Below are 27,876 nucleotides of genomic sequence, written 5' to 3'. Positions count from 1 at the left end.
GTACGATTTTTTTTTAGAAAGAGAATGAAACTGCAATGTACTGTAGTATAAAGTTTAATTGCTAAATATATATACACAATAATTAAAAATTCAGCAACTATAAAAAGTGCAATTAATATATTTAAAATATAATTTAATATTGAAAATCACAAAAAATTGATTTATGAAGCACACATTTTATTCTTAAAATAATAATTTGATTAAAATATTTCTTGCATACTTATGCAAATTTAATATCACACAACCGATAAGAAGAAAATTTGATATAATGTCCTTAACATTCTGAATCTACCATAAATGTTTTTTTGTTTAATCGATCTTTTTAATACATAAACTAAATCTCACTTAATATTTGTTTCAAATTTTGATTACATATTATAAGGGGGAGGTTGATGATAAGCATTGGGGTTCATTTGTTGCCTCTGTAAATGGGCTACTAAAGTATGGCTAGGCTGGTTGCCTCCAGGTCCACCCTGTTGTTGTTGTTGCTGCTGCTGTTGCTGTTGTTGGAGGGCTATCATCTAAAAACAGTGAGAATTAGAAGCAGTTTATTAAAGTATTTGATAACTAACTCTCATCCTCTGTTGTTGCTGGAACTGAGTTTGCTGATTTTGTACTCCAGGTTGCATAACTTGTCCGGGTCTGGAGTAAGGAGGGGCGGGACCACCTAAGATATCAATTTGTGCAATTAGAAATCATTATAATTAGGGAGATATCGATAATACCTTGATTGCCCATGCCACCTATTGCTCCCATGTTAGTGTTCATAGTGACGTTAGGCGCTTGTTGCATATATGGGGCCCTAGGGTTGGCTGTCATTTGTCGAAAATCAGGTTGGGTAGGCCTGGGCTGGCCAAACCCTTGTTGCTGACCAGCAAACATATTTCCTTGTGGAGCTGTAAAATATCATAAGATAATGTTAATATAGAGATAATAAATCCCTTGTTTTAATAATTTTATAAACAATGGTATTTTTATTTATAAAATAAGTCTGTAATAATATAACTACCTATTCATAGAAAAAAAACTAGTTTATATACATATACCAAGTGTAAAGTGGCTCACCCCTATATGTTATAAGGGAGCCCCCTGTATGTTAGCATAACATAAATTAGGATTTATTGACGTATTCAATTGTTTTCGGTCACTTCCTGTTTCACCGGAAATGACTACAACTTTTGATTTTTAAATGGCACCCTCGGTATTTTTTTACTTTATTCGATAGAAAATAATACTCTGAATAGAATGACATATCATATGTCAAGTTTTGACATTTTCTCATATGGTTTATTTGAAATTATAACTTGCGGTTCGTAACGAAAATTTGACTCAAAATACCAAGTGTGTGGTATCAAATTATTCGTAAAAAAATGCTTTTTCCAAACATGCTAATGAGTCACCCACGTTCCATTGGAAAAAATTGAGATATTGTTAAAAATATGATTTGAGCATTTTCTAACAGGCAAGGACAAGACACTAAAAACATTAGACGATCCAATCTATTTTTCCAAGGCTCCTTGATTAATAATTAGTGTTTTTAACTTCGCTATTGCACACTAGATTGAAATTTAAAATATTATTTTTTATTTAGCGAGAATGTCAAAAGTTGACATATATGATATGTCATTCTATTCTGAATGTCGAGAATGTCAAAAGTTGTCATTTCCGGTGAAACAAGAAGTGACCAAAAACAATTGAATACGTCAATCAATCCCAATTTATCTCATATATTAACATACCAAATCTCGCTTTTTTTATCTGAAAAAATAAAAAAGTTATAGGGGTGAGCCACTTTTGAGACGCACCCGGTATACAGGTTGTTAACTCCACGATTACTTATTGGGGAGCAGAATGGCAACACTGCCTAAGCTAAGCCGCCGACTCGTCTCGTCGCGTCGTCTCTCGACGAGCGGGCCGAGGTTGCCATATTTCAACCATAAAGCTGTTGCCGCGAGTAATAAACAAATTAACAACCTGTATATACCCTGTATTGTACCGTATATATACAAACTTATTCAAGAGACAAGTATATCAAAATCTTTATAAATAAAAAAGTTACACGATTGTTGAAAATTGCTACGCACTAAAAGTAAATGGATGGATTTTTTTAAATTTTTGAATGAAAAAAAAACAAGCTAACGAATTTTTCTTTTTAAATATCTTGTAAAAGAACCGAACTTCAAAATAATAAAAAAATTATCACGATTACTGACGTTTTCTCGTTATAAAAAAATGGACACCCTAACGATATCCTTATAATTTTATTTCAGATCCTCAGAAACATATCTAATGATTTTATTTAGTTATCTTTTCGAAAAAAAAAAGTCTTAAAAATAAGCGGTTTGCGATCGTGATTTTACTTTACTTGATAGGGAAAGGCATACCGGGGAAATGTGGCAACGCCGCAACATTTATCTCACTCCGACTTACCGACCCAAAAGCAAGAGTTGCATGGTATATACAGACTAATCAAAATATTTAAAAAAATGACAAAGAATAGAAATTATTATAAAGTAACAAAACTTGGAAGGTAAATAAACTGAGTGTAAATAAAAGCAGAATTTAAGAATTGCACGTCGCTACTATCTCTTTAAAATTTAATTACCTTGTATCATTTGATTATTTTGTATGTTTCCTTGCATTATTTGCGTGTTACCGCCGAAGTTGCCATACTGGTTGCCCATTCCACCTTGCATATTTCCATACTGATTTGCAAACATACTCTATAAATGAAACAACGCAAAAAACATTTTAGCACCATGTTTTAAATAAAAAATTAATTCATTCTGTACTTGATTCGGCTGCATCGCCCCAGGATGTTGTTGCCTCAAACCTTGACGAGGAAACCTCTGTATTTGTCCATAAGAAGCGTTTGGAGGTGTTTGGACCACTTGATTACTAGGCATTCCAGGCATATAGTTGTTGGGTGGATGTCTTTGACGTAACATGTTGGAGAGAGCCTGTTTGGAGGTGTTGTTGAGTTGTGGACGATCAAATCGATTAACTGGAAAAATATGTTCAGTATCAAACTTCGATTTTCACCTGGCTGAAGTTTCTTACCCGCCATACCGGGATAGCCATAATTTTGTTGCGGATTGGGATTTGGTCCATACCATTGTTGTGCCGGATTTCCTGCATACTGTTGATTTTGTTGCATACCTTAAAAAAATACTGAATAATATCGATGATTGAAAAAATAAGATGCGCAAACTTATGTCCGAGATATAGCTAGCGTTACCGTTACAAGTCCGAGATTTAGTTTAACTCTGCGCCGACAGAGTGGATGGTTGCCGGAGACAGTGTTGCCAGAACTACGGATCAATCCGTAGATTTGCAGATTTTGGGTACAGTACATTAATAATACGGATTTTCTATCATTAAACAATTTAATATAATATTGTATGATTAAACAAAGAACGGCTTAAGTTGGCTTGGAAATGAAGATCGTTGTTGTTATTTCATATGTAAAATATTATGGTAAATATCAATAGTCGTCATTTCCAAACCAACTGAACGACTTTTTTCAATCATATGAAAAAATAGTCAATACCTATAACAGAATTACTTTTTCAACCCTATAACTTTTTTATTTTTTTAGTTAAAAAAACGAGATTTGGTATGTTAGTTAGTATATGACATAAATTAGGATTGAATGACGTATTCAATTGTTTTCGGCCAAACCAAACCAAAGTACGACTTTTGATTTTTAAATGGCATCCTCGGTATTGTTTTACTTTATTCGATAGAAAACAACACTCTGAATAGAATGACATGTCAAATGTCAATTCTTGACATTTTCGCATATTGTTTATTTGAAATTATAACATGCGGTTCATAACGAAAATTTTACTCAAAATATACCAAGTGTGTGGGATCAAATTTTTCATAAAAAAATGCTTCTTCAAATTATGCTAATGAGCCACCCTCATTCCATTTGGAAAAATTGAGATATGATTAAAAATATGATTTGGACATCTTTTAACCGGCCAGGACACACTAAAAACATTACTTGAACAAACCTATTTTTCCAAGGTTCCTCGATTAAAAATTAGTGTTTTTAACATAGCCATATGACACTCTAGATTGAAATTTAAAATACGATTTTTTATTAAGCGAGAATCTTAAAAGTTGACATATGATATGTCATTCTATTCGGAATGTCATTTTCTATAGAATAAAGTAAAAAAAATACTGAGGGTGCCATTTAAAAATCAAAAGTTATAGTTATTTCTGGTGAAACAGGAAGTGACCAAAAACAATTGAATACGTCAATCAATCCTAATTTATGTCATATACTAACATACCAAGTATAGTTTAAAACGTTATAGGGGTTACTTAATATTCCAAAAAAAGTTATAGGGGTGACCCACTTTTGAGACGCACCCAACGCAGATTTTTCATCCAAAGATATTTTTGTCAAATTAGTAGTAATTAGAATTAGAACTGAATTAGAGAAAATGAGTGTTTTATGCGTTGGCCGCAGAACGAGTAAAGACTCCACCTTACAGCATTTGAGACGTAAGGGGAAATCAAATCAGCCTTGTCACAAATTCGCCCTTTAGGTTGCGTATCTTTCCAATTCTTTCAATCAACGATAATATATTATAATAAACAGTAAAAAAATAGCGGTGGCAAGATTGCGACGTTTATTCGTCAAATATTTTGACGGCGTGCACGCCAACTTTCATTGATTTTCCTATACCTGTATTCTGACCATATCCGCTCATAGCGTGCGTCATCTGGGGATTGTTTCCCGTCATTCCCATGCCCATACCGGGGGTGGTTTGAGCCAAAGGATTCTGACCCATCGTCATCGGGTTGACGTGCATCGGTCCCGGTTTCTGCTTTCTTTTCCTCTGTCCCTTCCCCCTGCCTTTGCCTAGAGCAGCAGGACTCTGGTCCACCGATGTGGGCGTGTCGGCCTGAAACGTAGAGCACTAATAAATGCATGCGAATACCGCGTTGCAACGGCGCAATTCGTACCGGTTTGTCGGGAATAGGTTCCAGATCTTCGGGCGGTAGAGGAGGAGCGTCCAAGTAGTGACTGGCCGGTTTCTGTAGGTTGTGCGTGTGGAATTTTAGGATTCGGTGCGTATCTTCGCCTGTCAGCGGTTTCCTTTCGATTCTGACCGCGCCAAACCAGGCCCACGAAAGGGGCGGAGGGTTCTTCATTCCCTCCAAAATGTCCCAGCTACCTACTCTCTGTTTGTCAACGATCTGGGGTGAGTGAATTAATCATACAGTATTACAGAAGAGAAAAGATAGAAGTGTAATAAACATGCAAGGGAGAAGGCAGATAGCTTTCACCTTTCTTCTTTTTAAACGAATCATAACGCAATATCCGAAGGTATCTGTATAATATATCTGTCTATCACAACCTTCATAATACGTCTGAATGGTCGGTACCAGTGGTTATTGTGCTATGATTGGTGTAGAGTGAACAGAGACCATTTTCTAACGGAGGGTTTCTACAGGGTGTTTCAAAAAACATGTGCCATCTCTCGTGGGGAATTTCCTCACGTAAAAATAAGATTTATTTTTCATATCAATATAGGCCCGATTCTGCTCTATTACTTAGCTACAGGGTGTTAAAGACTTAATAATTTTTCGATTTATTATAATTTTCTTCCAATTACTTTTAGCGATTCGAATGAAATTTTGAGGGTAACAGTTACTATAAGTGCTACATATTTAAATTTATCAGGGACGTGCATATGGGTTATCACTGAAATATTTTTCAAAAAAAAAACATGTGCGCCACTGACCTTTTTCTTTTGATATCAAAATTGTGTAGGCCGTTTAATGCCAGTTAAAAGTTATCTCTTGATAATTTTGTCGAATTCGGCCTCCTTGATGAGATAAACAATTTTATTAGTTATAATTAATAAAATTAAAATAAAAATGAAACTAATAAATTGTATATTTTACCTAATTTATTATTAAATATTATTACTATTAGTTATGTATACTGTTAGTCCGACGTACAGCAATTTCAAATAAAAAAATAATGGAATTTAAGAAAATTAGAAAAAAAACAATTTTAAAAAGTTTTAACATCCTGTAATTCTATGTTGTGTCATTTTGGTGCATATTCCATGTTTATAGGAACTTTTTTCATATTTTTTTGTTTAGGAATCAATGAGTACTTATGTTTACTGTTTTTTAATTTTTTTTAAAGGTTGCTAAGACTTGGATCAAAGCAAATGAATGAAATTGTGTTTATCTCATCAAGGAGGCCGAAATCGACAAAATATTAAGAGACATCTTTTAATCGGCATTAAACTGCTTACACTATTTCGTTAACAAGAGAAAAAAAAGTCAGTGGCGTACATGCTTTTTTTAAAAAAAAATTCCAGTGATAACCCATATGCACGTCCCTGGTGAATATGGCGACACTTTTTTAGCCTTAAAATATGTCGCATTTGTAGTAACTTTTACCCTCAAAATTTCATTCGAAACGCTAAAAGTACTTGGAAGAAAATTATAATTAAGACTACACATTAAGAATCGGACCTATGTTGATATGAAAAATAAATCTTATTTTTACGTGAGGAATCTATCTCCCCAAGAGAGGGTACATGTTTTTTGAAACACACTGTGTGTGGTAGATTATGAAGAGGAGTGAGAGATGGTGCTCTGACGTAGATAATTCTCAAATTTAAATAACTGGAGTGAAAAAGAAAAAAAATTACCAGAAGGTGATATCTGTGGATTATACAGGGTGTCCCAGAAATAAGTGCAGATATTTTAACTGGTAGTATAGTTCAACCCCAGAAACACGCCTATGAGGTTTTTTTTGCGAAAAAAAAATGTTGAAAATTTAAAATTTTTCTTGACATTTTCCGGGAAATTTGAAAAAACTTTTTAGTGCCACTTGTTTATTCACCTGAGATTTCTCTACGGTGTATCTAAACCATGCAGTGTTGTAACCTCCTATGTTATCCACATTCTACATAGTTCTACATTTATAAATTCATAGAAAAATTTCTACTCAAAAATTAAGAATGTTAAATTTTCATCAGTGCTCATTATTAATAATTATATAGAAAAAAAACACATTAATTATTTTTAGTACTTACCCTTTCAATGAAAACTTAACAAAAACCACCGAAAATTAACTAAAACATTACGTTTATGACGTTTACGAAAATGATTCATTATATTATTCACAACCAGGTCACAAAAAAGAAATTCCTAAAATGTTTATCGTAATTTAGAATTCAATATTTGTTTTCTTTCATGTTTCTCTGTTTTATTTGAACCACTGATTTACAAAACACCTTGAAAAGCGCACATTACTTTGAATACCTCTCTTATCGCTACTTTACGAACTACTTTCAATTTAAGACATGTTTCACTCAACAATTTTAAATACGTATTTTGTTTTTTCGCTATTTTTTCGATGTATTTTGACAGCCCGACCGTCGCGCGTTGGCCAAGAGTGCCACGTGTGAACTGGTCCTTTGAGCCGCGCCGTCGTGGCGGGCTTGCGTCAGACGATGATGTTAAGCAACGTTGCCGTAGTTACAACAATTTCAAATTCCAGACATTCGAAGCAATCAAATTTGTATTAAATTTTAAAAATAAAACAGAGAAACATGAAAGGAAACAAACAAAACAAAAATGAATTGATTATTCGTCGGGCTGTTTTCGATATATTGAATTCTGAATTACGATAAACATTTTAGAAATTTCTTTTTTGTGACCTTATCAATTCATTTGTGTTTTGTTTGTTTCCTTTCATGTTTTTCTGTTTTATTTTTAAAATTTAATAAGAATTTGATTGCTTCGAGTGTCTTGAATTTGAAATTGTTGAAACTACGGCAACCTCGCATGACGCAAGCTCGACACGCCGGCGCGACAAAGAAGCAGTGAGCAGTTACCAACCAGTGATGCGTGGCTGTCTTGGCCGACGGATGGTTGAGCTGTTGACGGAATTGTCGAAATACATCGAAAAAATAGCGAAAAAGCAAAATACGTATTTAAAATTGTTGAGTGAAACATGTATTTTCTTAGATTGAAAGTAGTTCGTAAAGTGGCGGTAAAAGACAATAATTCTCAACATTTATTCATTCAGAAAGATATTCAAAGTAATGTGTAATGTGTGCTTTTCAAGGTGTTTTGTAAATCAGTGGTTCAAATTGTGATGAAGCCTATACGAAAATAATGTGTTAAGTTAAAAATGGGGACTGTTATTTTAGCAGTTTTTATAATAGCACGTACAAGTAAAGCAGCACAATGAAGTGTATTTAGTTAAGTGTGTATCGAAAAAGAGAACTGTCTCAGTTAATACATCGATCTGTCATAAGTATCTTTTTTAATGTTGGGTAAGTTTTTTTAATTTAACTTTTAAACATTTAACTTTTAATTTATTTTATGTAATAATATCACAATCTTAAAATGTAATGCATCTCTGCAAACTCCTCAGGTGTTGTGATTTTATGACTTACTTGTAAACATAGACTTTCTTGTCCATATGGCAACACAGTGCGTCGAATTAACTGAAATCCGGGCTTGATCCGAGTAATTGGATGTAGTTGGCAATATCTGCCGGCGGTTCTCAAAATGTTGCGATTATTTTTTTAAATTTTCAAAGTTAAATAACTCAGTTATTTTCAATTTATTTTAAAAATGGTAAAGAGAAAATATGTTTATTTTGACCAGATCTACCACCTCTTAAAATATCTGCACTCATTTCTGGGACACCCTGTATAAGACAGCAAAGAAGCGATAAATCGGGAAATTAAAATAAATAAATCAATTAATTACTGTAGTGTGGTTTTAGTTGTTTAATAAATTAGATTTTTGTGTTAGATTAGTATATTTTAATATAAGAGCCCAGGGAATCCATGACACTACGATAAAAACTGTTTTTACCTTTAAATCGTGCTTTCGATCGAGGTTGTCAAAGCTTATTTTATTTCCTTTGCTATCAGTCAATCCGGCTGGTTCAACAGCTATAATTTCTGTAGTTATTCTGGGCAACGGTAAAAGCTGTTTAATATGTTGGATGGACGCGTTTTGTCTCTCCCCTATTTCTTTTTTAATCTTTTTCATAAGATTTTGGTGCATTTTCTTGCCATCGTCCTATAAAAATGATTAGGTGAACTTAATGTATAGCTGATATGTATTAATAGCTAAATTACCTGTGTATCTGTGGCCAAAGCAGAATGTATCAAAGTAGCTAACATATCTACAATTGTTGTAAATAGTTTACTGTTTGTGTGTAGATCTATAATGCCATGAGTAACTAATTGAACCAATAGTAAAGCCCAATCTGTAGTTGCAGAGCTATTTCTCTGAAATGCCTGAAATATTTTCCATTATACAGGGTGTCTCAGAAATAAGTGTCAGTATTTTAAGGGGTGGTAGATCTAATATGGCAAAAAAAGAAGCTGTAATAATTATTGTTAAGATTTATTTTTTCGGTTTACTCAACTGTAAGAAGTATTTAAAACATTCCGCGTTTCTCTAGAATTAGATTAGTAATCTACGCTTAATAACAATAAAATTAATTTTCGTATTTTTGTATGCAGAAACTTAAAATTACTGTGAACTTATAAACATGCAGAATGTGGGTAATGTAGGAGGTGGCAACATTGCATTCTCTCTATGACGAACTTCCGGAGAAAGAACAGTGGCACACAAAAAATTCTTCAACATTTTCCGGAAATGTAATGAAAAATATTAAATTTTCAAAACATTTTTTTTACAAAAAAACTCATAGGCGTGTTTCTGGGGTCGAACTATACTACCAATTAAAATACTTGCACTTATTAATGAAATACCCTAGTATAAGTTATACATTAGAACCCTATTACAGAGACTGTATGGTCTGTACAACCATCATTCAACGTTACGTCATATTCATTCTTTTACTTAAAAACCATATAAATATGTATAACTAAATATACTCAGTGTTACCTATTTAACCCCGTGTGCTGTTTCCGTGCCGTAAGAAAAAGACAACATAACTCAGCCCCATATTAATGCTGCATAAGTCTATTTCACCCGGATATCGATTGAACTGCGATGCGCCAAACTCCGATTGATTGTTGTTTTAGTTCTGCTTGGATTACTTTTTATTTGTGCGCGTAAAAGAGTGATTTTCTTTAGTTTATTGTTTCTAACTATTTTTTGAAATTTTTCCAACTCCATGATAATGTGTTATAAATAATAAAAATATATTTAAAGAAAATTGAAGGTTAGGTGAAATGTCAGTCAACCACTTCTCTTTAAAAACACCGACCAATGAAAACTTCTTCAGGTAAGGCATGCGCAGTTAAATAAATATCCGGGTGAAATAGACTTATGCTGAATTCCATATTTCTCTTTCACTGTTTGGGCTTCACTTTTTAGAGATTAGGCTGAGTATATTTAGTTATATGTATATGTTAAAAACTGGGTGAAATAGATTGTAAACGTCAATACGTGGTTGGAACGCATTTTTTCCACGGCGCTTAAAAGTTAGAACTGTTCTCTGCTGTGCTGGAACGAACCTATAAAATTACCTCAAATACACCGCCGACTAAAGCAAATCTTAACTGTAATCCATCCAGTGTCCTGTCACTATGACATGTGTCTTGTAAACTTCCCTCCTTGGCTTGCTGAACCAACTAGAATATTTATTATAAATGAAGTAATCGATTCAAACAATATAATTTTTAATGTAAATTATTTAAATATGTGACCCATTCCTTACTTGTGTTAACTGTTGGTGCAATGACGATAATAACCCTTCTTTCTGGCCTTCTTCTTGTCCTTTAAGACACGTCAAAACTAGACTCAAAAAGGGCTGATGCGTTAACAAACTTTGCGGGTCGCCGGTGCTCCGCGATTTTAATACTGGTTTTTGTTCTTTACAATGCCACCCACCGCTTTCGAGAACCTGCCCAGCCACCTTTAAAAATATCGCCAATATTCCAAGTTCAGAATAACGTAATATTTACAAAACCAAACAAAACATACTTTTAAAACTCGTCCTTGTATCGCACTTGGAAGTTTTGACACTAGAGGCGCGACAAGCCATATAGAGCTGTTTTTATTCCTAGCTTCGGATTTCTTAGAGTCCTCACCCCTAGGGCTGGTAACTAATGGAGCGTTCAACTGGAAAACATCGATAGCAGCCTTTGCCACAATATCCAGCCATTGTGAAAGTTCGGGAGTGTTTGCACTGTATTGCTTGAACATAAGTTGCAGGTCCAGCCATGACATACGCAATGTCCAAAGTTCAAGATTCTAACAAAAAATTATATTGTCAAGATTATAAATAATAATAAAATTTATTAAAAAGAGAAATAAATACATATCCCTTTATGAAAAGGCGAAGTCTGGCTCTATAAGCCACTCATACTTAACCTATTAACCAACACAATTATACAGGGTGTCCCAGGGTAAGCGTGCCTTAGAAGTTTTTAGAGAACTACAATATCTAGATCGGGGAATTTTTGACATCATTATTTTCTCAACGATTCTATAAACGTCAAATTTAGCGACTACCACAGCCATTGTGACATAAAGAGAAGACATGTATTGTGGCTATCTATTTCAAAAATTCAATTGGTCTAATGTCATTTAATATTGACCGTAGTTGTCATCATGGAATTGAGCGATTAAGAATTATCATAAATCATTTTTTTCCAGGTTGAAATGTACATTTTTTTGGTGTGGTGGTGATAAGATTTTCCAATTAGTTACTTTTTGATTATACATGTTCCTATACCTAAAATAAATGATTTTTAAGTTATTCAAGATTTAGTTTTAAAGCTTATATTTTTTTTGATTTTAACAAGTAGTCTATGACTTTAAATGTTAAGCGACGTAAAACAATATATTTCGTCATATGACACTTTAACACGTTAAAAAATCAGTATGCCGTAGATCGTCATTTCCAAGCCAACAATGCGCCGTTTTTCGATCATACAGTACAGTATTAATAATATCAACTATTAGATATCACTAAAGAGCGAAAATACGAAATATATTTTTATAAATACACTTTATAAAGTTTTAAGGCCCCAGTATTTATAATATACGATATTCAAATAATTAGTTTTTTGACAGAAAAAAATAAATTGTCTGATTGTTTGACATTTAATGTCAAAGAAAGCTAGATATAAAATCAAGAAAAATATACGCTTTAAAACTAAACATTAAATAACTTAAAAACGATTTATTTTAGGCATAGGAACATGTATAATGGAAAAGTAACGAATTGAAAAGGCTTTTCACTAGTAAAATAAAAAAAAGTGGATCTCCATTTGAAAAAACCTGATTTATGATAATTTTTTAATCTCTTAATTCCATGACAGTTGCGGCCAATACTATATGACATTCAAACAGTTTAATTTTTGAAACAGATAGCCACATGCTTTCTCTTTATGTCACAGTGGCTGTGCTAATTAGTAAATTTGACGTTTAGGATATACACATTTTTTTGACAGGTAGTTTTTTTCATCGAAAAATTTTAAATATTGTTTTTTCTCGAAAACGATTAATGTTAGGTATAGAGTGTGTTTGACATCAAAATTCATAAAATTTTACAGTGAATTTAACTGTGTAATAAAAAATAAGGGTACCCATTTAAAATAAGAAAGTTGCTATCAACTTCCGGTATTTCTGGAAGTGTCGCCATATTGAAAATATTTTAATTGATAGATCTCGATGTGAAACAATTATGTACAAAATATCTCCGATCTAGATATTGTAGTTACCTAGAAACTTACCCAACAAATACACCCACAATAATAAAACAACTTACCTCTAGTATTCTGCTAATCATGCTTTTCTGATCCAGTGAGTCAATAGTTGCCGCGACTTCTGGATAACAAATCATGTGCAAAAGTCTTTGAGCCTGCGAGTGCGTCAAAAGGTCGTCTAATAGATTATCGCTGTCGCATAATTTTTCCGGATGACATAAACACCTGTCAAGCACCCACTGTTGCGAACAAATTTCTCTTAATACGTGATTGGCAAACGCCGAAAGAGAAGCTGTAGCTTCGGGATTACCGGTACTGATTTGTCTAAAAAACAAAAATATTAATTTTTTATCACGTTCAGAGAGTACCTATAAACTGTAATAGCCCACATTATGTATGTACTGTGATACATGTAATACGATCTGTCAGTTGGCAACAAATTGTATGAAATGTACTTGTGTAGTGCGGTGCAATGACTAAGTTTTAAGAAATTATGTACAGAGGAAGTCCCGTTCAGAGGGAGATGTTAGAATAATAAATTTTGAAAAAAACTGGAGAATGTTAATACTAAGTTTTGTTAATCACATTGTTTTTTATTAATAGTGGAGTGCTTTAAGTCCTTATGGGATACAAACCTCGGAATTCATTTACTGTGAACGAATTTTTATAAAACTTTTTACTTTGTATTGTTAATAAGATATGTTGCAAAGTTTACCCATTTAAATTCGTTGCTTTCACTTTAGTATTTAAATAAACACATATACCGGGTGCGTCTGGAAAGTGGCTCACCCCTATAACTTTTCTATTTTTTCAGATAAAAAATTGAGATTTGGTATGTTATTATATGACATAAATTAGGATTGATTGACGTATTCAATTGTTTTCTGTCACTTCCTGTTTCGCCGGAAATGACTACAACTTTTGATTTTTAAATGGTATTCTCGGTTTTTTGTTGCTTTATTCGATAGAAAATGATACTCTGAATAGAATGACATACCATACAACTTTGACATTTTAGCATATGGTTTATTGGAAATTATAGCATGCGGTTCATAACGATAATTTGACTCGAAATGCCAAGTGTGTGGTATCAAATTATTCGTAAAAAAATGCTTTTTCCAAATATGATAATGAGCCACCCTTGTTCCAGTTGAAAAAATTGAGATGTGATTAAAAATACGATTTGGGCATCTTTTAACCAGCCAGGACAAGACATGAATAATTATAGACGATCAAATCTATTTTTCCAAGGATCCTTGATTATCCAGGGCTCCTTGACTAAGAATTACTAGTGTTTAATTTTAATTATTAGTGTTTTTAACATAGCCATGGCACTCTAGATTGAAATTTAAAATTCAATTTTGTTTTAAACAAAAATGTCAAAAGTTGACATATGATATGTCATTCTATTCAGAATGTCATTTTCTATCGAGTGAAGTAAAAAAATACCGAGTGAAGAAAAAAAATACCATTTAAAAATCAAAAGTTGTAGTCATTTCCGGCGAAACAGGAAGTGACAGAAAACAAATGAATATGTCAATCAATCCTAATTTATGTCATACACTAACGTACCAAATCTCGTTTTTTTATCTGAAAAAATAAAAAAGTTAGAGGGGTGAGCCACTTTTGAGACGCACCCGGTATACAAATGCATCCATACAAGATGGCTCCTGTTCCGAAAAACCTCTGTATCAGAATTCCTATTTAAGATTTTCACTCCAAACCTTTTACAAAATATGCATTTAATGGTAGTTCGCATTTCCAAAATATCTTTATAGATATACAGGATGAGTCAAATATCGCTTAAGTTTTAGTTCAGGACGTCCAGGGACGTCTAGGAACCTTCATATCAAAACTTCTAATTGAGAGGATCGACTTATTGTAAGTTTATCGCTAAGAAACCGCCGTTTGCCAGCTTTTTATAGCAAATTTATAATGAATTGCACCTAAGGAACGTACATATTAATTAACGGACTATAAGAAGAAGAATAAATGAAGCAAATCTTATGTCAAGAAGGCCTACTTCGGGACCAGAACTTACTAGATCTGTTGATTAGGACCAAAAGCAAAGGCATGACTTTAATGTACAAATTAGGAAAACATGTTAGTGTCTTCTTCAAAAGCGAATATCTCCAACAAAAATAAAGCTAATGAGGTGAACCAAAAAACAAACTATCGAGAATGGATGTATCTAGATGATAAAATAACTTTTAAATTTCTTGGTGTTTTAACATATAAACACAGGGTGTTTCACACTTTCACCAAAATATCAACACTTCGTTTTCCCTCGTATAATTAACAAATGGGCAGTTTCATTTTTAATTTAGAAAGAGATACTAAAAAGTCAAATAATTTGGCTACATATTGCTTAAACAATCATCAAAATCGGCCCACTAGAACAAAATATATTAAACTTTAAGATACATCAAAGTTTCAAGGTGCCCATTTATCGTCATATACTTTTCTAATGAAACTCGCCTTTATTTTTTTACTAGAATTCTTAAATCAATTAATATATAGGGTGTTCCATTACAAAAAACACCAGTTTGATGTGTAACTTTTTTTGGGGACACCCTGTAGAACTATATATAATTTTAGAAAATGCTTTGAATTGACTTACATAAGGTCACAAAATTTCACTTCAATATAAACTTTTGTTCCCCTTGCAAAAACAGCGTATTATATGACGCGCCACCCTGTATAATTCGATTTCAAACAAAATTTCAATGATTAGAATATAACCAGAATAGGTATAGCTTATGCATTAGATTCATTTATTTCGAAAAATTTACTTAGAAAAAAAATTCAGAAGGAAATAACTAAGAATTTACTAAAATTATTTAAATAAAAAAATAAAAGCAACGAAAAAAAATTGGTAAACATTTTAGTATTTTATCTATAAAACACAATAGAGACGGTTTCACATTAATAAATCCACAGTAATCGAATTCCGAGGTAAAAGTCTCTGGGCACTCCACTATAATGTAGAAATAATATACACAAGGTTGGTGTATTAGAGACATAACTTTAAGAAGAAAAAAAAATCATCCAACAAAAAAAAAACAAGCAAATCATTAAGGTCAAGGAAATAAATACAATATACCAATTTTTAATTTCAAAAACAAAAACTTTTAGTTATCTTAAAAATTAGTAAAAAATGTCTCTCCAAAAAATCCTCTATGGGTATTTCGCCACTGCAAGAAAATCTACAAAATAAAATAGTTATTTTTTGTAAACACTATTGCGTTAATCCAAACGGAAACTACTTATCAGCAGTTAGGTTTACAGATATGTATACAAATTTGCTTAACGAATAAAAAAAAGCTTAACATTTCGGCAAGTTTATCTCTTTCCGTCGTCGGAAGCAAAAAAATACAAAGAATAAAGAAAAAAATTATTTAAAATTTTTAAATTCAGCTATTCCAGAACACTTTTTAGTTTTTTTAAAACAGATACGTCTACAAAAACCGTTGACGTTCTGTTAAAATGACATTATATCAAGTTAAACTTCAAAATTAACAATTACTACCTGATTACAATTACTTAATAAGATAAAACCAAAAAGCCCCCAACTTTCTGTATAATTATTTTTAATTTTTACGTATGTTATGTTCTTTAGAATCAAAGAAGCGTTTGCCATACATCACTAACATCTACAGATGCATGAGCAATACATTTATTTTTATTAGATTGTATTAAAAAAGCCTCTTTTATTTTTATTTTAGAGGCTACCGCTTCTTTCATTATAATTTTGGCGTTATTAAAATTTATTCTGTGCCCTGTGTCCCATGAATGCTGACAAATCTTAGATTTGTGAAAATCTCCCTTTCTTAAATAATCTTTATGTTCTTTAATTCTAACATTTAAGGGTCTAGATGTTTTACCAATGTAACATTTATCGCATTCACATGGTATTTGGTAAAAATTATTAAATTGTGCACAATGACTCCCCACATATACCCATAAATTATTTTGTTTCTACATCTTTCCGTTTTCGTATAATCAACCGAGGCGAATAAGGTGCGCCACCCTGTATTTTGTTTTGAAAGATGTGTCTATGAACATTATATTATTGTGTCAACGGTTTTTGTAGACTTATCTGTTTTAAAAAACTAAATTGTTCTCGAATAGTTGAATTTAAATATTTTAAATAGTTTTTTTTCTTTATTCTTTGTATTTTTTTTTGCTTCCGACGACGGAAAGATTTAAGCATTTTTTTGTTCGTTAGGCAAATTTGTATATCTGTAAACCTAAGTGCTGACAAGTAGTTTCCGTTTGGATTAACGCAGCAGTGTTTACAAAAAATAACTATTTATTTTGTAGATTTTCTTGCAGTGGCGAAATACCCATATAGGATTTTTTGGAGAGATTAAAAATTAGTATATTTGTGCAGTCGCAGAGGGAAAAGAAATAATCCAATCGAGTGAAATGAATGAAAACAAAAACACTTAAAGCAAAGAAGCTCGTGATATAAATGTACAATATAACTTTATGGGGTAAAATCGAATTTTGTTGACAAACCTATGTGCTGTCCGTGCGCTGCATACGTCCAGGTTTACCCTAGAGAGATTAATTCTAATCAAAAATAATATAATAAACAAAAAAAGTTGTAATAATATGTTAAAAGAGAGCAAAACTAAGCTTTTCCAATTTGAAGTAAATATGCCTATTCAAAAGTTAGAAGTCCGGATTATACTTACGGCAAATCCAAATTTGGTCCATCGACACCGCTGTCGCTTGTGCCCAAAATATTTGACAGACTTATTTCGGCTTCTTTAGCCGTTGCATCACCCACTATTAACACAGCTTTTAATACTGCTAAGACTGGTCCTATACAAAAAGAAGAGAAAAAAATGTAAGTGTTACCCTGAAAGTATATTTAATATCATAAAGTTCACAAGTTGAAGTATTTTATAAGTAAACAGAAAGAGAACTAAAAAAACGGCGTCAAAGTGGCCATTGAAATGACAATCGATGATAATACGTAAAGAAATGAAGACCACTGTCATTTTGTATGCAAAATTATACGGGGAAGTAAACGATCGTCATTTCTAAGCCAACTGGACGCCCTTTTATCGATCATACAGTATTTAAATGAAAAAAGTTTCCAGACATGTTATTCGCACTCAAATCTTTTTACTAAAAACTTTTTAGACTTTTTTGACATACAATTTTTTTTGTTAAAAATATTTGTTACAGTAAACTGACTAATTTTTTATATCATCTATCTTATCTAGCGTCGATATCTATTATTTCGCTTATAGACAAATACATCATCTAGAAGATTGAAAATAACATTAATAGATTCTTCAAACTAAGTTAATAAAATAATTGTAGTAGTTAAGTTCAAACCCAAAAGACATTTTCTTGTAAAGTAGTCGATTAAATTGAAAAAGGATATATTAGGAAAACCGCATATTTCTTAAAAAGTATTAACTCACCAACATCTATATTTCTATGGGCAGCTGCCAATAAATGTCGATCACAACTTAACCGCACACCAAGAGGTAGCCTTGGTGGTGTTAAGGGCGGAGACCCTACGGAATATAACCCCGGCTGGGGACCTTCGGCCGTTCGAAACAGCCTCAGGAGCAAATGACAAGTCAAACGCATGCCCGCCTCTGTCAAACCGCTTGAAGACTCCAAAGATTTAACCTAAAAAACGTCTAAATAATTAAACAGTTACTTTGGTTAAATCACTTACTTTTAACAGACTAGGTAACGCAACCGTTCGAACAAAATCTTCCAGAGAGAAGCAATGTCTGGCAATTAATATACAAATAAAAACAGCTAAAGAATTATGAATAGTAACGTCCTAAAAAAGTAAGAGCGTGAATAAGCCTTAAGAATTTGCAAAGAAATAATTTACCTCAATTTTAACCTCGTTTAAAACGTCTGTGTAATACTCTGGTGGGGATTTTGGGCTACACAAACCTAACAGGACTCCTAGCCATTCAGATGCGAGGGAATTACAACAGGCTGTCATTTCGGCACAGAGAATAGCCAGATCGTTGAGTCTCTCATTGTCGTTGAGACGATCGTTGTCTGGATCCTTACAGCATACTCGGATCATAGCATTACAAACAAAGGAATACCTTCAATGAGATTAAAATTACTGTCTTAAAAATGTTATTTAAGTGGTGAGCGTGATAATGCAACAATTTTAACAACTATACAGGATGTTTTAAGTATGTAACCAAATAATAGGTGATTCTTTGAGAGATTTTTAAACGAAAAGTTTGTATAAACATAGGTACAGAAATGCTTCCTTTTTATAGACAAGGTGTGGCACTGTAAAAAATAAATCTATTCATAAATATCCTAACAACCTCTTAGCGTTGATTAAAAAAATAATTGTGAAGATACGTAGCCTAATGGGCGAATTCGTGATAAGGCTGATTTGATTTCCCCCTACGTCTCAAGTGCTGTACGGCAGAGCCACCACTCGTTCTGCGGCTAAGGCATCAAACACTCGTTCTCTCTAATTCGACTAGCAAAGGCTTATTGAAGACGGCGTAAAACTAAAAGCGACATATTAAAAAATGTAATATCTGTAATACGTTTGACGAAAATATCTTTGGATGAAAAATTCGCGTTTATGTATTGAAAATTTATTCGCGTTAAACATTTTGTTAATTTTTTTTTGTTAAATAATAAAAATAAAAATTCTTTTATAGGTACTGAATATTTCGTATGATCGAAAAAAGTGAATTTTACATATGAAATAACAGCGATCTTCATTTCCAAGCCAACTCTGAGGCCTTTCTTTGTTTTAATCATATAATATTATATTAAATTGTTCAATGATAGAAAAGTCGTATTAAGAACGTACTGTACTCAAATCATCTACGGATTAATCCGTAGCAATCACCCACTCCGCTGTAAACGACTATTAGCGCGCAGCGGTGCAAAGCTAAGCTAAATCATTGTAATTTTGCTTAACAAATTATTTTAAAATTTATTATATTATTATTCTGAAAAAATTAAATAAAACAATATTTTCGAGACGCCACTGGACTATTTTTTTATCTAGTTATGACTGAATTAGTCCTTATTAACCTAAGTAATACTTATTAACTTAATCTTTTAGTCCTAAATCGACTAAAAGATTAAGATATTTACAAAAAAAACATTAGTTGATTAAAAGTTTAAGACCCTGTATATTAAAATGGAAGCATTTCTAGGTTTCTATTTAGGCTACATACTTAAATATCATCTTGTTTAACAGAGATGTCCAGTAATTCTAGAGGAAATACTTGATGGGTTTCCAAACCGGGATCCCGAAATCCCGATATTAAATCCCGGGATCCTAAATATAACGAAAAATTTAAATGTCCAATCTAATACGATTTTACTTTATACAGTTTAGTCTTTAAAAAATCATATTTTATTTATACTAAGCAGAACGTCAATATCTAAGAGTTATATTCTCGTGTTTGCTATATTTTATTTTATTTTTTCAACAAGAACTGATTTTTTTAATCACTAAATATGAATGTTACTTTGTTTTGTCTATTTTAATAAAGCTCTTTTCTCATTTTCTTTTTGATACTATGTATCTGAATTTTTATTAAGTTAGGTTAGGTTAGGTCAATCCCGGGACCCTGGGATTATTGGGTTTAATCCCGGGATTTCAAAACGGGACCCCGATTCCAAAAATTGGACACCCTAACAAGAATGATGTATCAGCATATTTTTGTCTGGTTTTAACAAGTCCAAAAAAACCAGCTATACTTAAGACGGCTAAGTCTGGGTACATAACTGTCATACCTATTATTCCCACTTTCATTTAATTGTTTGGTCCAAGATGCTTCTATTCTGCCGACCCTCCTTGGATTTTTTAAAAGTTCTTGCATAAACTGAGGATTATAAACGTAAGCGTTACTCGTAGGCTGCAATACTAAACCGCTATATAGCGCTTGTTTAATCTTTGGATATGCGTTTCCAAACGGTTCCACAGTATAGGGTTTAGATTTAAGGAGGTTACACGATGAATACAGATCATATAAATGAGCAAGTATACAACGTTCGGCCGAACTACAATCGCCGGGGTTACTAACGTGCTTTACCACTTTACACAGGCCTTCAAAAACAGCAGATGTTTGTTCTGGTGATACTAAAAAATTACAATAAAATATCTATTGAAATTAAACAATTGGCTGTATTATTTACGTAATAAACAGCAATGGTACCGCCTCAGAACACCAACGACGTATAGACTTAACCCTGTTGTGTAATTTCTGCTTAAAACAGAGTTTTTATTATATAACTGATTTTCGACTTCTGGAAGCTCCTAAAATGCATTAATAAATTGAATTATATATTTAAAAATAAAGGTATAGAATGTTCAGTCATCGTTCAAAGTTACGTCATATATTGTCGCACTCTCTCAATCACTTGCCAATCAGATGAAGGAGATTGGTGACGTCATTACGGCATTTCGTAAATTACTGTATATTCTTTTTAGTAACTGTCATTGTCATTGGATTTGGGCTTATAATTTTATTGACGGACATCGATCAATGTCAAAATTAAAATTTGATGGTTGCTGTAGAACAAAATTCAATTTTTTTATTGCAAGAATGCCCCAAAGATTTAACCAAAATGAAGAAGAGCTCATTGCTAAGCATATAAATTATTTTAGGCGTTTCTGAATTGTTAATGTGTTTTCGTTTCTAAATTGTTATTGTATAATGTGTTATAAGTACTAATTGTTCTCTATGTGTGTTACACTAATAGAGTTTTGTTAAATTGTTGTTAATACTTCATATTTTTTATATTTTATAAGTTATTTATTTTTTTCCGGGCGGACCTCTGCATAATAGGTCCACCTCATCGTTAATTCCGGCCGAAAAAATAGAATTATAGGCCGCGCCTATGGTTCCACGTCCACAAGTCAGAAGCACACCAGAAGTGCAAGTGAAAATTTTTGTATTTGTGAGCCAAGCGGCTGCACGGTTTCCATGGTAACGTGACGTCAGCTTAGCAGTAAATGTAAATCCTCCCGCCCCGAAATTTATTATCGGTGACCGATGGGAATGAGTTTTTGGGCAGTTCTCTTCGTCTTCCTTCAACTTAATTGTTCAGGAAATGCGTGACGGCGGGCGGCGTTGGCGCATAATTTATGCATTTATGCTAATATTCGGCTACTTCGAACCGTGTAAAGACTGTAAAGTTGTTTTTGATTATTTATTGTTGTTTGTTAATGGTTTTTGTTGATTTAACTTGTTAATTTTTGCTGTTTGTTTTGTTGTTGTGTTTTAAAACTGTTTTGTGTGTGTGTATGTGTTAAAAAATTAACCCAATTAATGACTTTGTGTGCAATTTATTGGAAACTCCCTTCAGACGGTGGACAGTTGAAGATAACAGGGATGTTTTATCTCAAGGGCGACCAACTGAAACTTTAACAATAAATTGCAAAAAAGAAATAAGAAAAAGTGGTAAATCTTATAATATTAAATTTAAGTCTTCCTGGTTTTCTGATTTTAATTGGCTAATCAATAATATTAAAAATTTTCTAAACAACATGAACTGATCTCAAACACACTCTAAAACTCATATTTGATGAATAATGATGACGTAACGGTCAACGATGGCTGAACAGTCTTTACATATGCATATATTTATTAAAAATTTTGGAATTATTTTATCTTTGAAAAATGCACAAAATGCATTTCATACACGAACCGCCATTGACTAAAAAAAGTAATAAACAATTTAATGAAATATATGAGTTTTAATTGATTATATTTTGAACCAAAATTTCAAATTTATTTAATCAACATGAATCAAGTGAGACCCAAGATGTAAGTCAACTATTCACATGTTACTCTTACCTTTAAAATTTGAATACAAACATCAATCAATCCATATATATTTAAAGCTAATTCCATGAGGTCAAATAAAAAAGCTACATGCTCTTGCACGGGCAAATAGTTTGAATTTCCAGTGGCAAACGAATTCAGCATTTCTATAACTGTAACACTGCATTGCCAAGTGACCACATGCTGATCAAAATAACTTAAACTCTGACATTTTTGTGTGGTAGCTTCGAAGTTAAATTCATTTCTAGAATGTTTCTTCACCTAAAAATAAGCTTTGTTTATATGGGACATTTTACCCAGTGACAGAAATATTTTATACCTTGCCACCTTCAGCCACATCAACACTAAACTTTTTCGAAAATAGTTTACATATTTCTTTGGACATTTTCTTTACAGTGTGTCTAGCTTCGTCTCTAACTTTTCCAACGCCGTAAAGAAGTACATGACGTTGATTGCAGTCATGTTGGCTGAATGGGTCATCTTGACTAAGAGGAAAATGCGTCGTGTAGAGAAAATGACGCGATGGTTTAATCTAAAAAAATACAGTAATTATAGTAAACATTAATATAAGCTTTGTAAGAAGTTATTATGATTTTATAAAATTGAAAGTGCTTACCTTATGATCACCATGACAATTTTCTATAGGAACATGACCCATATTAGGAATATGAGAATGATGGCCCTGATCATGATCTTTAGGACTATCAGGAACATCCATAGAGTTCTGTTGATCCTCTTTGATATTTTGAAGAAGTTTGTCTAAGTCATGATCGACATCAGCGTCATCATAGTCCATAGGCTAAAATATCAAGAACTCTCAGAAAGTAATATAAGCTATACAAGGTGTTCTAGTGCAGTGTTCTGAGGTCCATGTCAGGCTATTTTGTATACTATTTGACACAATTATTCCAATATCTTTTGAACAATATGGAGAAATGGTAGTTCACATTTTAAAGAAGAACACACACAGGTAGTCCAAACTTTAAGAGAAATTTTTAAGTTTAATGTTAATATAATATGAATCTTTTTAAGAATACTAGGCAACCCTGTAAAGTAAACCATTGTTTATACCGATTTGGTCATTTTAGAAATGTGGTCTGGATTTTAATGTGTAAAACAGTGATGTAGGCAGCTTAGTGAAAAATCAAATGTATTAAAAAGAGATAAAAGTTGGGTTCATACATTTCTTCTATGCGATATTGCCAGATTATTGCCGGATTTTGCATCAAAAGTTCAAGCCGCACAAGTAGGCATTTGTGGAAAATATTGCATCTAGGGTTGGGACCACACTTCTAAAATGACCACACTTCTAAAAGGACCAATCAGTATACCGATTACTGGCTATACATACCTCCATTTTGTTATAGGTATTAGTCATACTTTCTGAGTTTTCTTCGTGCCCTATTAAATCTCCTCTAGATATCAGAGTGCACATGTAAGCATCATGGGAAAATACATCTCTTCGTATCAATTCAGAGAACAGATGCACTAAGTTTGAGAAAGCAGTTTTTTTCTAAAAAAGTAATATTTTATTTATATACTCAACAATTAAGATACAATGGACATTTCATTACTTGAGCGCAATCCTCTGGACTCGGTAGAGGTGCATCTGTATCCAAAAATTTCATTAGCAGCGACTGAAACATTGGAGGGCCACCAGGAACCGAACTATTGCTGTCTTTGTCATCGCCCTGAGTAGTGTCTTGATTTTCAGAGGGATTTACATCAGATTGTCTCCTATCTGAAAATCCATATTATTTATCTACATTATACAGGGTTGCAAGTATTGCAGCTATAAGGATTACATTTTTAAAAACATTTTGAATTTTGGTTGGAAATCATTCAAATACAATAGATGTAGAATATTAGAAAAAGCTGCCCAAAAACCGAAGCGTGTTTTGGCTCTAACTTTACAATTAATTCAAATGAAATACCCTGTAAATTCAATCAGCATATGAGGCAAAAAAATATAATTATCTCTCAAATTGTATTACACCTTTTTTAGATATCTTTTCAGGTTATTGGTTGTTTGTTAGTCAGATCTTTAAAAATCTATAAGCAATACATATATGCTACATATGAAAATACTTTTGCTACGCGAAAATACTTTTAAATTGCAGCTCCTTCAATGATAACAAAACGCACAATTTAAAAAAAAATCCTGTAAAATTAAAATTAATGATCTATTTCATACCTAATAAAGCTGCAACAGCTAAAGCTCTGTGTTCACCAGTTCTTTCCGGTGATACAGCCCATTCACATAATAACTTAACAATAGCGTTTTCTTGATCACCTGACCCCATAAAAACCTGTAAAAAATAATAATTTACTTATTTTAAAGTAAATTGCAAATTAATAAAATATCCAACTTTAATATATAATGTATCTAAGGAATTAGTCGAGTCCATTTTATCAAAACGATGTCGATCTAGTGCGTCCAAAGCAGCTAATACCCTAGTTGTTACAGTGCCTAAAATAAACAAAAATAAAAATCAATTCAAACAATGTTTTATGTTCATAATTTACCAGCAGCACTAGCTTGCCATTTTTCCATGCACCATTTTCCTTCAGCGCGTTTACTCCTCTCCCTAATGCAATGTTCTGCATGTTGAACTTGTTTTCTATACGTGTTCATGTCACAACGAGCTGGCATAGGAAGTACCGAAGGCACTGAAAATCAATATTTATAAAAAAATTCTGAACATATTATTTACAGAGTGATAAAGTGTATTGAAAAAGCTTTATACCCACAGAATGAAAAAGTAAAACTAGATAATTCTATTTAAAAAATACTACTTTAGTTTAAAATTAATTTACATCGCCTTGTATCTTGTATATCTATACAAATATTTTTAAAATATGTGCTTCCACCTTTTTTAAAAAAATAGCTTAGTTTGGTATGGTAGTAAACCTCAAATAGGAACATGAATAGACATGATAGGAGCTATTTTGTATATACCATACCAAATTGCTGTATACAGGATGGTCCGAACTGTATTCAGGAAACTTGGACAGCATATTTTGCAGATAAAAATAAGTAAAAAATTTCGTATAAATGTATGTCCTAAAATGCTTAGTTTCAGAGATACTACATTATACGGGTTTCATTTTTATTTCAATTTTTTCCAAATATTTTGTAAAGTAACGTCAATATTTGGATGAAAATTGGTGTCTGTGCGTTTTTTGACATGATAAATTTGATCTTGATGTCAATATGACTCCTCCTCGTAGAGGGCGCCACCTAAATATTTTTTTTAACTAGTTTGAAGAGTAATAATTTTTCGTCTGTACCTGTATAAAACTAGTGAGTAAAAAAATATACATTTATGACGTTTTTTACGTAAAAAAGGTGTCTTGGTAAAAATCGCTACGAGTAACGATTCTCGAGATATTTGAAATTGAAATTATCAATACCTGTCATCATTGGCATAAATTAAACATGTTGAAATAGTTATTAGACTATAATAATAAATTTGGAATGTTTTTGTGCCAAAAGTTCAATAGAAACTGTTTTATTATCATTTTTTCGAAGAAAAATAATTTATGATTAACTTAGAAAATAAAAAGTACATCCAAATATTGACGTTACTTCAGAAATTATTTGGAAAAAAATCAAAATAAAAATGAAATTTGTCCAGCCTGTATCTCCGAAACTACGCCTTTTAGGACATATGTACATTTATATGAATTTTTTTAGTTATTTCAATACAGTTTGGACTACCCTGTATACAATATGATCAAAAAATTCTGTTATTAAGTGAGGTTTTTTTGATATGTTATTTACCTGTAGGTATATGGTCTAAAGGAGAACCATGCCATTGTGTTCCAGTTCCAGTTGGACACCATACTAAGGCTGTAGGGCATTCGAGACACACTGTATGAATTATGGTACTAAGTTGGAGAACTAAAAATGAATGTATTTATATAAGATTACATAAATTAAAAAATGTACCCTACCCATATCTCTATGATAAGAACAATTCTGATATTCATTTAAGGTACTCTGCATAGGATTGGGTGCTACATTCTCCTTCTTCACATCTTTTTCATTTTCTTTTATATCAGTTTTACTTTCACTCGGGGGTGAAGTAATTATATTGGTATCAGCAACATTGTTTAACATAAAATTAAGTTTTTTTGTACAAAAATGTGCAAGTCTCCTTGATAACAATTCAGACTGAACATATTCATCTAAATACTGCAATGTGATTGGTAATAGCAGTCTTAAAATTCCATCTTCTTGTGGTTGGCTCTTAGGTTTATCATGTTTTTCTAATAATTCAATAATACATGTCAATACTTCCTGTCTATCTATTAAACCTTCCTCGTACATATACTTTAATAATCTACTACAGTAAATCCAATGTCTTAACGCTAACTTTTGTTCCGTTTCATTATTAGCTAATGTTGTTAAAGTTGCATTAACAGGAGGTTTATCAGTTTGTGAATAATATTCTTGCAACTTAGGAACTTGGTCTTTTAGAAACTTAATTAATGTGCTAGTCCACTCTAAAATAAACAAAAACTTATTATTTCAAAGTAATTTTGCAGAATATCATAATATATTACCAGTTGTGGGGTCAGACATTTGTCTTTTCTTAATTTTAGCCTCTGAAGCAGCCACGGTATATGCTGAACTTAATTTAATAAACCATGCAGCTCTCATCATAGGTACTTGATATTCAGTAAGCATCATAAATATTTCCTCTTTTTTATTAAAATTTGGTGCTTTTTTCGACAAATTCATTAATGGCTTATTTGCAGCGAGATCTTTAAACCATGCTTCAATATGATTTTTAGTGCGTACAGTGGCATGCCAAAAGTTATCTTTTGCATTTATTTGTTGACGTTTTCTGCCTGAATCATGCATCATACTAAGCTCTTCTTTTCGATTAATAATAGCATTAAAATAGGCTCCCACCTAAAGGGTATAAATAAAAACACATTAATAAGGGAAAAAAACAAAATAGGAAGACATTACTTTATTTGCAGTAACTGGACAATTTCTTGCTGTTCCAAATTCATCACTTAAATGTGTCATAGTAGGAAAACCATGTTTAACGTTAACGCTAGTTAACTCATCCTCTTTTTGTTTAGGTTCCTGAGGATATACATCAGGTGGGCCGATCCTGAGTTTTTTTAAAGGTCTCTTCTCATATAAATGACTACTATTAAACATTTTGAATTTGATTGCACTATATTCTGTCCAAGTAATTTTATTTTCGGTTTATTTAATTGATTTATGGCATTCTAAATAAGTTCCAATCAATCTCACAGGTTAATTATTTAAAAATATATGTTTCTATACAATTTGGGGCCATATTAATGGAGATATAATTAAAAAATTGTTACAA

At 32.3% G+C, this 27,876-nt stretch overlaps 1 protein-coding gene across 1 annotated transcript; it reads right to left on the bottom strand.

Annotated features, from left to right (window-relative positions):
- Positions 1–38: 38 nt before the first annotated feature.
- LOC115875395 (mediator of RNA polymerase II transcription subunit 12) lies at positions 39–27,701 on the bottom strand. The gene is made up of 33 exons (XM_030890837.1): positions 27,504–27,701; positions 27,092–27,443; positions 26,480–27,031; positions 26,307–26,426; positions 25,049–25,192; positions 24,892–24,992; positions 24,717–24,831; positions 24,097–24,263; positions 23,874–24,035; positions 23,139–23,321; positions 22,842–23,054; positions 22,535–22,783; positions 20,871–20,991; positions 20,469–20,814; positions 18,568–18,793; positions 18,403–18,513; positions 18,140–18,353; positions 17,399–17,528; positions 17,220–17,258; positions 12,761–13,022; positions 10,969–11,238; positions 10,703–10,900; positions 10,512–10,616; positions 9,147–9,308; positions 8,878–9,087; positions 4,984–5,217; positions 4,703–4,937; positions 3,061–3,159; positions 2,793–3,004; positions 2,606–2,723; positions 726–896; positions 573–667; positions 39–521 (listed from the first exon to the last, which is right to left on the bottom strand). Exons 1-33 carry the CDS (start codon positions 27,699–27,701, stop codon positions 369–371), a joined length of 6,267 nt encoding a protein of 2,088 aa, XP_030746697.1. The 3' UTR covers positions 39–368.
- Between the last annotated feature and the right edge of the window lie 175 nt (positions 27,702–27,876).

Source organism: Sitophilus oryzae, unplaced genomic scaffold (assembly GCF_002938485.1).
Source record: "Sitophilus oryzae breed Bouriz unplaced genomic scaffold, Soryzae_2.0 scaffold_1385_pilon_pilon, whole genome shotgun sequence".
NCBI lineage: Eukaryota > Metazoa > Arthropoda > Insecta > Coleoptera > Curculionidae > Sitophilus > Sitophilus oryzae.
The sequence above is the reverse complement of the archived record's forward strand: the minus strand, read 5'-3'. Positions and strand labels throughout refer to the sequence as shown.

Coding starts and splice junctions, on each gene's coding strand:
- LOC115875395 (XM_030890837.1), bottom strand. CDS start 27,701: ATGTTTAATAGTAGTCATTTATATGAGAAGAGACCTTTAAAAAAACTC. Junction 20,992..22,534: donor TTTGTATTCAAATTTTAAAG/GTAAGAGTAACA, acceptor AATGCATTTTAG/GAGCTTCCAGAAGTCGAAAA. Junction 9,309..10,511: donor TAGTCGGCGGTGTATTTGAG/GTAATTTTATAG, acceptor AAAATATTTCAG/GCATTTCAGAGAAATAGCTC.